Genomic DNA, 14,590 nt, shown 5'->3' with positions numbered 1-14,590 from the left:
TGTAATGTGAAACCAGGAGGTTCCTTGACAGAAGGAGCGTTAAAGGCTGCCCTGTCTCCTTAGTACTTCCCATTAGCTACCTCAGACAATTCTTCAGTCAGAATGCTGCCTTCTAGGTAGTTCATTTTTAGGCATCCATTTTTAATTGCATTTTACAGAATGCCTGAGCTCCAACTTGGCACTGTGGATGCAACAGGGCATGATTCTTCTAATGAAGTGCAAGGATGCAGCTTTTAGAATCAAGGAAGTAACAGTCTTTCACTTCAACAGGGAAAAGGGGATTTCTGCTAAATTACTTTTATTATAGATGGTGACATCTGGCAATTTCAGCTACCAGGCTTGAGCTATGATAGTGGCTATACAAATACACAACTTGGTGTGAAATATATGCAAGAAAAAAAGAATTATGTGATGAGGAGAGATCTCTGGCATAAAGAAGGAAATTGTATTATGACATAAATTACTCGGCCTACCTCTTTCTGCTCCTGTAAGACCTCTCTTCCTTTGCAGCACGTAAGGATTAAAAGGTGCTTCATCAGGTGGGTGGCCAATACTTGGCTGAAGCTGTAGCATAGAGAGTTTTTATATTTAACACTGAATAGGTAAGTCAAAAGCATTTTTTTTCCCCCGAGGATTATGGCATAATGATTGCAAGAGACACACAGGTGAGAATCAGAAAGTAAGAAAGGGATGCAGCAAAGTTTATTTTCATTGTAGAGGTTATTCTTGAGTAAAAATGCAGGCCAAATGAAACATACACTGCTAAAGCATAAAAAGTTATTGCAAATATTTCAGAGCATTTGATCTGAGGGAATTAACTGGAATGGGCCATGCACAAATCTTATTCTGCAGATATTAAATTTACATGCTGTTTTCAAATCTGCCTTGTAACACAAGGAGTCATAAGGATTTCTCTTTAATCTGTCCTTCCTCCCTCTCTAAGTTATCTCTGTCTATATCTAGGCCATAGAGAAATTCCTAGCACAAATGAAAACTAAAAATACTTCCCTGTTTCTCTTGTGGATGTTAGTGACTCCACTTGGAAGAAACTGGGGTAAAAAGTAATTATTTTAATAGGCTTGTGTAACATCATGGACAAACATCATAGACCAGATACTAGCCGAGTCTGTCTGCTCTGAGGAGGAAGAAAATTACCTAATTGTTACTGGAGTTGAACATCTGGTTCAAATACAATCCCTCTGCCTTTACTCTTTGCCTGGGGAATACTATGGAGCACACAAACCACCCCAGCAGAAACACAGTGTGTTCTGGAGCTCTTTGGCTGAAGGATGAGTCTGGCACAACAAAGTATAGATGAGAGAAACTTATAATCTGCTCTCTTCTCTCTGTGAACTGTCAGGAACTGGGAATTACAGAACTTATTCCTGCAGTTTAGTCCCTTTTCTTTCTCAATATAGAAATGTTACTCTACTCATGAGTGACCTCACCCTCCTAAGAGAGTGTTTTAAAACCAGAAATTCAAACATCAACACACATTTGCTCAGCTCGAATAGGAAACAAAGGTATATTGTACTTGCAAAACACTGGATAGGGCTATTTTGCAAGTATTTGCGTACATAATTCTTCTTTTTAATTACTGAAGCTTTCAGCAGCATAAGTTCCTGCCTGAAACAGTTGTGGTTTTCAAGTAAAGAGAAACAGAGCTTGAGAAATGTCCAGGAGTGAATTATTGGGTGCAACAGAAGTTTTATCACGTGAAAACTCCATTTTGTAGGGAAAATGCCTGACCTGAGTGGTACAGATCTTTAAATCATAATGATCTGCCTAGTTGGATGAAGCAGAAAAGGTTTCACTACATAGATTTTACAGAAAACTTCCAAGTAGAGAGCCAACACTCAGCAAGATTCTGGCCTAGTGGGAAGAGCATGGTGGTATCAAGGATGGTAAGGGTAGTGTAACTGATCTGGATCACTCAGTCTTGTGGAACACTGTTGAAAGGCCATTTGCTGTCAGGGCAAGCCACAACAGTCCTGAGACGGTTCGGAGGTAAGTCAGGGACCAAAATGACCTGCCAATCTCAAGAAAAAGGACGCAAATGAATGGTATAAAACAAGATATGCAGGAGATGAAAGAAGGTATGGGCAGGAGTGTTAATCTGCTTGAGGGTAGAAAGGCTTTTCAGAGGGACCTGGACAGGCTGGATCGATGGGCCAAGGCCAACTGTATGAGGTTCAACAAGGCCAAGTGCTGGGTCCTGCACTTGGGTCACAACAACCCCAGGCAATGCTACAGGCTTGGGGAAGAGTGGCTGGAAAGCTGGCTGAAAAGAACCTGGGGGTGCTGGCTGACAGCGAGCTGAACATGAGCCGGCAGTGTGCCCAGGTGGCCAAGAAGGCCAGCAGCATCCTGGCTTGTATCAGGAATAGTGTGGCCAGCAGGAGCAGGGAAGTGATTGTCCCCCTGTACTCAGCATTGGTGAGGCTGCACATTGAACACCGTGTTCAGCTTTGGGGCCCTCACTACAAGAAGGACATTGGGGTGCTGGAGCACATCCAGAGAAGGGCAACGAAGCTGGTGAAGGGTCTAGAGCACAAGTCTTACGAGGAGCAGCTGAGGGAATGGGGGTTGTTTAGTCTGGAGAAGAGGAGGCTGAGGCGAGACCTTATTGCTCTCTACAACTATCTGAAAGGAGGTTGTAGTGAGGTGGGTGTTGGTCTCTTCTCCCAAGTAGTTAGTGATAGGACAAGAGGAAATGGCCTCAAGTTGCAGCAGGGGAGGCTTAGATTGGATATTAGAGAAAAAATTCTTCAGCAAAATTGTTGTCAAGCACTGAAACAGGCTGTCCAGGGAAGTGGTTGAGTCCCCATCCCTGGAGGCATTTAAAAGATGTGTAGATGTGGTGCTTAGGGACATGGTTTAGTGGTGGACTTGGCAGTGTCAGGTGAACGGTTGGACTTTATGATCTTAAAGGTCTTTTCCAACCTAAACAATTCTAGGATTCTAAGATCCTCAGCTCTAGTTTTCTTTTTCTAGTCTGGTACACCTTGCCAGGTCTGCAAGTTAAGAACTGTATTTCCAAGACTTTATTTCACACACAGGCTATTCAATAACTCAAAAGAACCCACTAAGGTTGCAACTCAATCCTAAACCTCTGAAGTGATGGGTTGGCAGTTTCACTGTGAACACTTAGGACAGTCTTTCCCTACATTATGTCAGGATGTATAGGGAAATGCTTATGTTCAGTCAAAAATATTAATCATCTTCTGCAAAGCAAAAACAAATCAGACTGAATTATACTTACTGAGACCATAGTGATTTCAGTTAGTGCATTGCATATATCCTGTATTGCTTCAGAACACATCAAGACTTCTTTGGGTTTTTTATCTTATTGCTAGTTACCATTCAGTATTACTACTAGTATTGCTAGTTACCCATTCAATATTACTACTGAGAATTGATTACGGTTCCACTGGATAGCTTCCTGGATGTATTCTTGCTTCCTATGTTAAATATATTTATACTTTAAAAGGGCGATCATTTTACATTCCAAAAGGTAATTGGAATCAATTAACTGAGTGGATACAAAGCAATGTGGACCGACATTAATACTTGTTGCTAGACAGATACAAGTACAAAGGAAGAAGGTGCAAATTGCCACACTGCATGAATTTTATGGAAGCCTCTGTTTAACACTTCTTGGCTAAGGGGTTCAAAAGTAGAGTGGGAAAAATAGACAAAAATATGATGACTACCTAAGAAAGGGACTGAGATGCTAAGTCTTCAGTAGCAGTTTCCAGAATACTGGAAGGAATGTTCTGAAATACTTTGGAATGATAAAAATCACAGTTGCAAAGGACACCTTTTGCGTACTTTACCCTTAAAATAATCTCTCTGATAGAAATGCAAAGCGTTCAGAAAATGACACCTAGAAGAGACTGCATTGCTCTGGGACCCCTTTGCATTTTGAATGCTTTGATAGGACTATCAATTGTCCTCTGTTCACTGTGGGAATACCTCAACTGTGTACCAAAAAGCATGATGGGAATATCTGAACCCAAGCCTTGAAATGTCCCACAGCACACCCCTCCCTTAAAACACTGAAATCTTTTCTGTACTCACAATTACGTAAAGTCACACAGGTGTAGCTGTAGCTCCAAGCTAACCAATGAAGCATGGCAGCTCCGTTTTCTTTCTTTCCACAAACAGGCGAGTGCTGGATAGAGTTTGTGTAGTTGCTGTTACATAATGAGGAATATAAATTCAGCCCAAAGAAGGGTACAGTTTCAGCAGATTTTCCTTGGTTTTAGATGAGTAAAAAGATTGTGTACTGCTTTTCCTCATCGTAACCCAAGCTTATGAGAAATGAGATATAAGCACTTTGGGAAAGGCCTTTGAAAATTATAAGCTCAAAATTTCAAATGGACTTGAACTTACTGTTTGAAGAAATTATGTTTTTTTGATGGCAATATAACCCTGCAGGCTGAATCATAATGATGGCAATTACCAATTCCACTGCAACACCTTCTATACGTCTGATAAGTAAGCTTTATCCAATTGCGGTTGAAAAACAGGGCAGCAACTCTTAAGTAGTACTCAGCCAGTATTGGATAACCCCACAAATTTTAAAAAACTTGGAGGGTGTAAGGTCTCATGTGATTCATATTAATTGCAGACTAGAGAGGTAGTTAAATATCCCTGATCCTAGGTCTCAGTGTCTGAACTGGCATACTTTGGACTGGCCAAACAGAAATAATGTACACCAAATTCATACACCTCAAGAACCCATTCACTGGTGCCGAGCAGCTGGTAAAAATACAGCTCTGGCCATGACATAGCTGACTCCTCAAATGGGACATACAGAGATGTTTCTGCTCTTTGCAATTTAAGAACAAAGTAAAAGAATCAGAAAGGATTGGATGCTCTTGTTCAAGAACTACATTTAAAAAAATGAGTGCATCACTCCTGTGCTTGCGAATAAAACTCTGCAGCTATGAATTGGAAATGACACAGTGACACCAAATCTAACAAAGCAGGTTCTCTTTCTCAGAAAGCTGCTCATGTTTAAGATGAGTGATAATGTCTTACATGTCATTAGTGTTAGCTTAGTTAACTAATATATATGTATGTGTGGAATGATATTCCCCATTGTTGAAGTTTGATTAAACAGCTTAACAATGGCTTTTCATGAATATTTCTGGTTGAACTGCAATTTGATGTTTCACAGGCACCTTTTCAGCTCATATTAGTAACTTGGGAATATTGTGAAGCACTCAGAAAACCTCAAACGTTTTTCTTCAGTTCTGCCAGTTATTTATTCATGGCATGTAGCACCCTGCATGCCTTTCAATAGGATTTTCTAGCAGAAACGTTGGAATTTTTCTCTTTAAGTCAAGTGAGGCAGACTAGAAATGGTGCACAGGGTATGTACCATTGCATGTACAGTGGCCTGGGTAATAGTACAATAAAATTTCCTTTTTATTTAAATGTCATTTAAATCCAGAGTCCTTTTTGCCCTACACTTTAAAAACAGCAAGTTTAATTCTGCAGATCTTTTTCTGACAAAGGGAGCTTTATCTTAATACAACCAAGGTATAGGGTAGGAGATTACTCCTTGTATTCTTACAAGAAGCAGATAATGGGCAAAATGACTGTGAATTTGGTCATCCAGTAAAAAGGAATACAAGAAAAAGTCCACTAGAGGAGCCTGTTACAAATGGCATATACTATGTGACACCTTGTGGTACGTACACTTGTAAACTATGGGGCAGACTGTCATTTTATGCTCTTATACCAGAAAGCTGTTGTGAGCCTGTTGATGTTTTCCCATCAACGTATTTTTTTTCTTCTGCTAGGGTTTAATTTTCATTGGTTAAACTTTTCAGGTACCCATAGTTAAGCTCATCTAAATGTGCCATTATTCCCCTTACTAGGGACTGGCTATACTAGTGTGGCACTTTTATAGTAATATAGCTTCATCCACAATGAGAGGAAAGCAGGAAGCAGAGAGTTTGCATTGACTCAAAAGATCTTTCTAGTAAAAGCAATACCTCTTTCTGTGCATGGATAAGGCCTTAATAGGATAACCTCTAAGCATGTTTGATAGCATCTAGTTGATGCAATGAGAACAAGACCCGCTTACTGTTTGCTTTAAAATATGAATGAAATGGCTCTAACTACTCTAAGTCTTATTTATAAAAATCAGTAAAGATGATAAGTATATTCTTTACTATAAAATTATGGAGGCAATCTGTACAGCAAGTGCAATTTGTTTTCAGGTTAATAATTCTGATTTGCAAAACCACAAACGTATATGTAAGACTATAAAATCATCTTATTTTGCTAAACCAAACTGAATAGCAAAATACTGCATAACAAAGACCTTATTAGTCAAATCCTCAATGACTTTTGGCTATGACATCTTAGTCGCCACTAGGTGGCAGGAGTTCGTTTAAACTGTCATCTAAATTGCCAATTTACATTAGTCAGTAGAACAGCTTGAAAATTTTTGATCTGAGTGCTAAAATTATTTCAAAATAACCTGTTTGTGAAATTTTAAAAAAATCCATAATTTCCAAGACTGAATAAATATAACAGCATAAATTTTCCGTTTTACTGTCTGAAAGTTTTTGACATAAGAGAAGTAACTGCCTAATTACCCAGGTCTAAAATAAACTCTGTATGTTGAGGTTAATGGATGGTAAATCTTGGAGATGTTCAGAGCAGAATTTTTGTTTAGAGTCTAAAATTTGGCAAGACAATGAAATTTGTGCGTTTGAGTATTTAGGGTTAAGTATACATAAATGGTGATCAAATCAAATTTCTGAAATTATTTTCTTAAATGATTGGTCTTTCTCTGCCAATATTCTTCAGCCTGTACTTTGCATATGTTTCCCAGAAGGCAGGAAATAGGTATTTGACTGCAGAAAGCAACCAGACAGCAGCACAGGTTTTCCTAGGTGAACAGACAGCAGAGTGAGTGACCAAGCTATGTCTAAAGAATTCAGATTCCACACTTACTTTTCTGAACAAAACCAAAATAAATCTCTTGTCTAATGTGTGATAATATGGAAATCTTTTTCAGATGGCTTTAGAACATGTCCTGACACTGTACATGTGTTTGTACATTAAAAATGAGATGTGGGTCCTGTAAGGGTATACAGATCACAACAGCTATTGGTACTTCAGTATAAAAGTGAACTGAAATTATAAAAAAAGAATAATTGTTATTTACCAGGACTATTAAATACACTACATGTCAAACAGTTTTTCACTCTGAACAGCAGCGTACCTCTAGGGCTTTTTATGCCTGCTCATTTTTGTTGAAGAGCAGCTGGAAATAAATAAATAAACAAAAAGAGAGACTCATGGGTGGAACAGGGACACACATGTTATTCTCAGCATGCAAACAAAGCTCATAACTACATGCTTCACAACTATATCAGTTACTAAACAGCGTAATTTTCTAGCCATGCAGCAGCATTTTCATTAGTACAGGGCTGAGTTCCCCTTGACTCCCTAACATCTTATCACCTTTCCCATACTGCTTGGTCTTGTGACATCTTACACTTGCCTAAATGTAATTAACGTCAATGCATAACAAGATTTGTGCACACAGGTTCTGTAAGAATACATTTTGTGGTTGTTCTTAACAAATTGTTCCCTAAATGTGTTCAGTAATAGCAGTGTGTAAACAAGCCAATTTTCTGACTAGGAATGATATTTCAGAGTAGAAATATCATTTTGTTCTGCTATAAGTGACTTTTTAAAAACAACATTTTATCACATTTTATTTGCAGACTTGTTGAGATCTGCACTAATATTTTGGGATGTGAGAAATTACTTAAATATACTCCCTCAATTTTTAAAACTTCTTTAGAACCATTGCTTTATTTATAAAATCAAGGCCATAATTATGCAGACAATTAGGAAAGAAGCAGAAAGCTTACAAAATCTTCACAATCTGATTGTTAATAGCCAAGACACACATTTAGTAACAGCAAGCCAAAGGGGGGGAAAACAAAGAGCGAAATTAGTCAAGTGTAAGTCCTTTCAACTCAGCCAAAAACCTAAGAAGACTGTATGAGGCACCTTTTTGCTGCCAGCCTTTGGAAAGGTGTATGATTTGAGTCTTGAGATAATTCCACCTCCTGCCCAACTCTAGAAACCACAATGTCAAAGAGGAACAGTAAATGTGTCAGGAAAATAGCTAAAGGTATTTTACAAAACAGACATAGTATACAAGAACAAAACACTCCCAACCTTTCTCTTGTGTGTGCCTGCAAGTACACATATGATGCATCAAACAAATGTCGCATAGGAAATCTTAGTACTAAATTTTCTTTTAACTATATTACTCTCAAACCGTCCTGAATCTGTAGATATACCTTTAGGCAGTTTTTTTCAATTCAAGCACATTGCTCTTTCCCCAGATCTTTCACACAGTATGTTTCTCCTGCCTCTGTTACTGAACTTTAGCCAACCCCCAAAATATTTAGCAATGTAAATCAGTTGATAACTTCAGTGTCTTGAAGTATGACTCATGTATCAAGCAAGATTTGAAGCACACCTTGGTCTTACATCAAACAATGTGGTTATTGAAGCAAAAAGCACACAAACTGATATTAATTCCAAACAAAAATGAACAGGCTTTAGATTTTTACATGTGCACTTATGTTCTGTACAAAGATACTTTTAAAAGAAACGCAAATATGATTTTTAGTAATACATTAATTTAATTAAATGTGACTAATTAGCATTTCTAGGGGTCACTGAGAGATCATACCTGCTTAATTAAAACTGTGATGCAGTACTTATTGACCAAGCATTTAGGCTGATGCTGCGGTTGAAATAATGATCTGAGACACATTCTCAGCCTCTTTAAACAGCCCTTGAACTGACTTACAGATACATGTTCTGAACTTCTAAATAACCCATTTGGACTTTTTTTTTTTTTTCTTCTGAAAAGACAGTTTTTCTAATGGATAGGATTGGTATTTTTCCTAGCTTTCTTTAAAAAAAAAAAAAAAAAAGGTTGATTTCACAAAAAAGAGGTATCTTTTTGTTTAAAACACCAAGGATAGCCATGCAGTCCCTATTCCTGCTGGAAGAACAGAAACTTTTTTGATGCTTGACAGTCTTCATAGCTGTGCTAGATAAAAATTCAGGTACTGCATATTGAAAAAGCTTACTGAATTGGCTATTTTCTTTTACCTCTCAAAATTCTCTTTCCATATCAGGAATACATGAAACCTCAAGCACTTCTTAGCTATAGCTTTGCAACAGAGAAATTCTCTAATGGTTCAAGTGCTCTTTTGCTCATGACAAGAGCAGCTCCCAGCACTTGACCAAGCAGCCACCTGTAATGCCTTGATGGTAATACTACTTACCTCAATTGTTTGCATTAGACATACAAATGCATGCTATAAGGAACACTTAATCAGGGGCAGCAACAGTACTAGCCTAAAGTTAGGCTGTACTCATAAGGTTTATGTCCATTATTACTATCTGATAAACTGTGGCTAAACAAATAAAATACTGAAAAAGGTTAAGTGGAGAATTTGGGAAGTGGCCAGAAGTTGGCAGCTTCACTGTAATGTCAACAACTGATTTTAGGCTCATACCAAGAGCTCCTCTGCAGGTTTAAATACATATTGGGATGATGTGCAGGGAGAAAAAAGTAATTTACAAAGTCAAAGGGGATCAAAATCACCTTAAATCTAGTTATGGAGCCTCTGGTGAAAGGCAAGAAAAGTCCTAGTCCATACATGTTCTGAGAGAAGTAAGAAGGAGTAACCCTCCATAATTAGCATGGAGAAATTATCTCCAATACAGACTGTCAGCAGAAAGTCATTCCTTTTGCAGAGGAAGCATATTAGTATCACTAAAAAGGTGATTTCCAGATCACAGAAAAGGGGACAAGAAACAGCAACATTTTGTCATTCTAAGTTTGTTCTTGGAGCATTAGCAAATACTACACAAATCCCTTCCTGATGTTGTAAATTTTACTCCAAGCCCTTACACACCAACAGTTTGCAGTTAAATGAGTTGGACAGTCTGCCTTGCATATTATCCAGCAGATCTTTCTACAGTGGTTCTACACTTTCTTAGCTTCAAAGCAACTTCAGATTTGGGCATGCTCCCCACTAAGGCTTTGGAATCTCACCAGTGTATTTTAGGCATTAATATATCTGAAAATAAAAATTTATTGAAAAATTGGTCTGGATGCAAACACCAGTATTAGATTGTCCCTCAGAACAGGCCATTCCCCTCCTTTCTTCAGCCATTAATCTTGTTCTGTCCCTCTACTCTCTCTCTTTTGCTTCTTTATTCTTATCAATCTTTTCTCACAAGTCATGATCATTCCTGTTGGCTTGCTCTGGATTATCTCCTGTTCAACATTCTTCAGTGCAGTGCCAAAAACTGGTGAAAGTATTCCGGCTGAGACCTTACCAGTGTTGAACAAGCTGGAAACACTCTTGATGTTCCCCTTTCTTCTACCAGCATGATGATCGCTGGTCCTTGTTCCTGTTCTGATCCATTACAGGCATCACATCCTCTGAAAAATTGTTGCTGCTCCCCATCCTGTGTTCTACATCTGACTATTAGAAGTGCAATATCTTGCACTTCTACTGAATTTCACCCTGTTTCTTCCAGGATACTTCTCCAATTCATCACAATTACTTTCAGTCCCAATTCAAACATTCACAATCCCAACTCACATATTCTGGCAATCCACTTTGTAAAATAAAAAAAGATGCAGTACTTCAGAAATGTCAGAAACATTTAAATCTTAATTAAGATGGTGTAAATAATGTGAAGATAGATTGCACATCTATCTACATAAGACTTTGTGACTGTGTTTGTTCTTTTCAGGATGCATTTTTGGTTTTGCAATCTGAATTTGCTGTATTTCAGGCTCTGCGTATTAAAAAAGCAACATGAGTGGTCTTTAGTGAGTTACCACTTTTGCACAAAGATATTAATGTATGAGAACCTGGCAATATTAACTGAAGTCTTTGCACTCCATAAATAATAATGTTAATTTAAAATTTTTCACTTTCTATGTTTGTGTTTATACTGAAACTAACTTAACAGGCTTTTTTAAAAAAACTCCTAAAGAATATACAAAATTCAGATTTCAGTTTTAAGAAGTTCAGAATGCCAAACATATTGTAGCTTTAAAGTATATTTTAGGAGAATATTTGCAAAATATGCACTCAACACATCTCACTCATATCTCCATTGCTTTTCCTTCTATCCATCATGTGCTTAAACTTCACAGTCGTCCTTGTAAATGGCATACATGCAAACCTTAGGACAACATTTAAAAAAAAAAAAAAGGCACTGATTTTGGTTGCATAATTTCCAATGATTTAAAAGGGCACCTGATTTTCAGAAAGCCGTGGTATGAGAATGGTTGTTCATGGACCCACAGGGACTCAACAGTACTGAAATAAATCTAATTGCCTATTTGAACAAAAATATTTTTTCTATAATGTGGGTCTGCATCAAGATAATGACCTAGATGATTAGGCTCTCCAGGGAGTGGTGAAACAACTAAATTAAACTCCCTATTTCAGATGAGATCAGCTACAGCTGAATGAGATGGTGTTATGTATCACACCTCAGGTGGCTCCTCTGATCAATGGACTCTAAGAACTTAGCCAATTATAATCACAGATGGGCTTGCTCACTTGATGAAAGAACTTCCCCTAATTTCACTGCACAAGGAATCAAACCCTTGTGCCAAGTCTGATGTTAACTGCACATACCAAATATGAGAATAAATTGAACCTCCATTTCTGCTTGTCAGCAGATACTCAAAATGGACAATGTAAACAAAGCAGTATCTCTCCTCCTAGTGTTGACACAGTCACTATAGACCATGACCATCTATGAGGCATTTTCACAGATGAAAAATACTGATTTTCACATACATTATAAAAGAAGTTCACAAAATTAAATGATGAACAGCTCATGCAAAACACTGATGAAAGCAATAACCATGCTAGAATATGTTAAACTTATTCTTTTCAATTTACTGTTTATAACCCTAGAAAAACAAATTCACTGTTGCAATAATATCCAAGCATTAGGATTCCTAGAGCAGTATGTGACTGTAAGCCTTCTGAAATGAATGCTACTGCTATATCACCACCTACTCTTACCTTAGAAGGGGTTCCAGGAAGAGGAAGAAGAGTGTTAAAACCAACATTATCTGTAAAAGAATCAAGTAGAGAAGGATGCTGAGAAAAGTGAGAAATGTACTGTGAGAACACAAAGTTTTACATAGGGGACCAACTTTCTAGTTTTTAGATCATACTACAGTGTTTCTCCTGGCCCATCTTCTTTGCTTTTGTCTCTAATGTGCAGCAGGCTCTGGTACTTGCTGCCACAGAGACAAAAGTACGTGCAGTGCCTAAATGATTCAAAGGAGCAGAAAAAGTACGGGCATATCCTCTCACCATAGCACTGGCATCCAGTCAGAATGACAGAGGAAGGCCTTAGAGAGAGAATATGACTTCTGGAATAGCACAAGTTCGACAAGGATCAGGCAGAAGCACTTTTTTTTCCCCTGGAAGTCAGGGCAAGAGGGAGGACAAGGTCTCATTGGTATTTAACATGACATTAAAGAGGAAACAGGCCAAAGAGCATACTGGACCTCAGGACACTCCCCACTCCCCCACCTCCTCCTAATTATCAAGGAATGCCTCTTTGACCCCCATTTTCAGCATCAGGTGCAGCTAATCCCTTGTTCTGCCCTACTCTCCCCAACATGGGAAGTAACTCCTCATCTACCAGCAACTCACCTGTTGGACGTGCCTCTCACTGCACCCAACCTGAATGCCTATAGCAGCACTGCTGACGTGCTGGCCTCAGCTTCGACTAAGGACCCTTGGAGGAGTGCTGGGACGACCACCTTGTTAGCGTGCACAGGCCACATAACATGCACTGCCACTTTGAGCAGCAAAGCACATTTTGGAGCTGACATTAATTTAGAGCCAGCAATAACCGGGAGTTGGTAGCCTCCCTTAAGCTACAGGATCTGCCTCCATCCTGCATGGTCTGGCAGATCTTAACTCATTTAAAAAGTTGGAAATGTAACATTTAAATTTTTTTTATCCAACTTTAATCTACCATAATCTGCACCCACCTACATGACAAGTGGAAAAAATGCACACATCTTTATCATCATTAGTATGGCTATTTATACATATCAAAATAATAAGAATAACTCACCATTTTCTGAGCCAACTTGTGGACAGGGAATGGTAAGAACCCTTAATAATCCATCTGGTTTGTATGAATAATGCTCAACTAACTACCAGAATGAGAGGGGAAAAAAAAAACAGAGAGAAGGAGAGAAAAAGATATTAAAAGGTAAGGGAGGTATAATTAAATACAATGTCTCTTTAAAATTGTGTGCATATATACAATAATTGGTATATATTATAGCAAATGAACTGGTCATGCAGCAGATCTTTGCTGCACATGTTCTTACCTCATCTGTACTTCTCTTTAGCAGGGGCGCATGTTTCTGAAGTAAGCTTGTGGATGAATCTGGAACCTGATCCAGGAACTGGATTTGTAAGACTCAGCATTCCACACCTGGTTCTGCTACTAAGCAAATCACTTCTTTTTATACCTCCGAGTTCCTGCCCTTTTTTTTTTTTTCTCAAGATGGGTATAACTAAAGTGCAGGAATTGTCCTAATACACAAAGCTTTCTTTGGACCTCAAAGTCACAATGGAATGTAAGCAGCTAATAAAGGTATAGCACCAATACTTGTGGCCATTTGTGTCCCTGGATTGTCCTCTCCATGCCATTTTGTTACAGGTTTGTTACTGTTATTTTGGCTTCGGTGCATTTGGGTAGAAAGGAGGGGGTCTGTGAGTGAAAGAGTTGCAGACATACTCAAAAAACTTGTAAGACAGCATAGCTGCTTTTAAATTTCCAGTGACTCCAGGAAAGAAATATGCAGGATATTTACAGGAAAGGCTAAGAATTAATATATGCAAGTAAAGACCCATATTTTAGATCTGTGACTCACTTGTTTTAATAGAACTTTAAGCAAGAGGACATAAGAGACTTTTGCAGGGGTTTCAATTCCCTTAGCATTTTCAATTTATGCAGTCATTTCTCCAGTATTCAGTTTTATTACTGACTATGGCATAATCAACTATACATTCCTTAACTGCTTAACCTTTACCAGGGTTCAGACATATTTTGGTGGCAACCCTCAGCAAACTATGCTTTTTCAGCCTTGAAGGTAGAGAATTTCAAAGCTAAAGAATGCAGTACGTACACAGCATTCTAAATCATTCCCTTTGTACTTCCTAGAATTCTGCTTATTGCTGTCACAAAGGACATCAGCAAAATACTATACCTAGCATAGCTGTTATTGAATATGGTCACTTGCAAATGCAAACAGTCTTCCGTTCTAGAGAATGTTCAGCTAACTGAATAATAATTACAGCAATGTTGAGCTCAGCCAAGCTGCAACATCACATTTGAAAATGATTAAACTCTCTACATTTACATAGCTTTCTACATTAACATGTATTTTCTTCATGTATAGAAACCACATAAAGTTGGAAACATATGACAAATAACCTGCCAAAACATGTTG

General features: G+C 38.2%; 1 protein-coding gene across 2 annotated transcripts in view; it reads right to left on the bottom strand.

Annotated features, from left to right (window-relative positions):
* The window catches only part of SYK (spleen associated tyrosine kinase), a 35,342-nt gene that overhangs the window by 8,825 nt on the left and 11,927 nt on the right, over positions 1 to 14,590 (bottom strand). The window contains exons 4-7 of one of the 2 annotated variants that reach the window (XM_075726039.1): positions 13,201 to 13,282; positions 12,129 to 12,178; positions 8,050 to 8,118; positions 474 to 564 (exon numbers count right to left, since the gene is read on the bottom strand). In XM_075726039.1, the coding sequence (XP_075582154.1) occupies positions 474 to 564; positions 8,050 to 8,118; positions 12,129 to 12,178; positions 13,201 to 13,282 (292 nt within the window). The remainder of the gene's footprint in view (positions 1 to 473; positions 565 to 8,049; positions 8,119 to 12,128; positions 12,179 to 13,200; positions 13,283 to 14,590) is intronic. The other variant, XM_075726041.1, reaches the window with a different exon arrangement.

The sequence above is a fragment of the Pelecanus crispus genome, chromosome Z (assembly GCF_030463565.1).
Source record: "Pelecanus crispus isolate bPelCri1 chromosome Z, bPelCri1.pri, whole genome shotgun sequence".
Classification (NCBI taxonomy): Eukaryota; Metazoa; Chordata; class Aves; order Pelecaniformes; family Pelecanidae; genus Pelecanus; species Pelecanus crispus.
The sequence above is the reverse complement of the archived record's forward strand: the minus strand, read 5'-3'. Positions and strand labels throughout refer to the sequence as shown.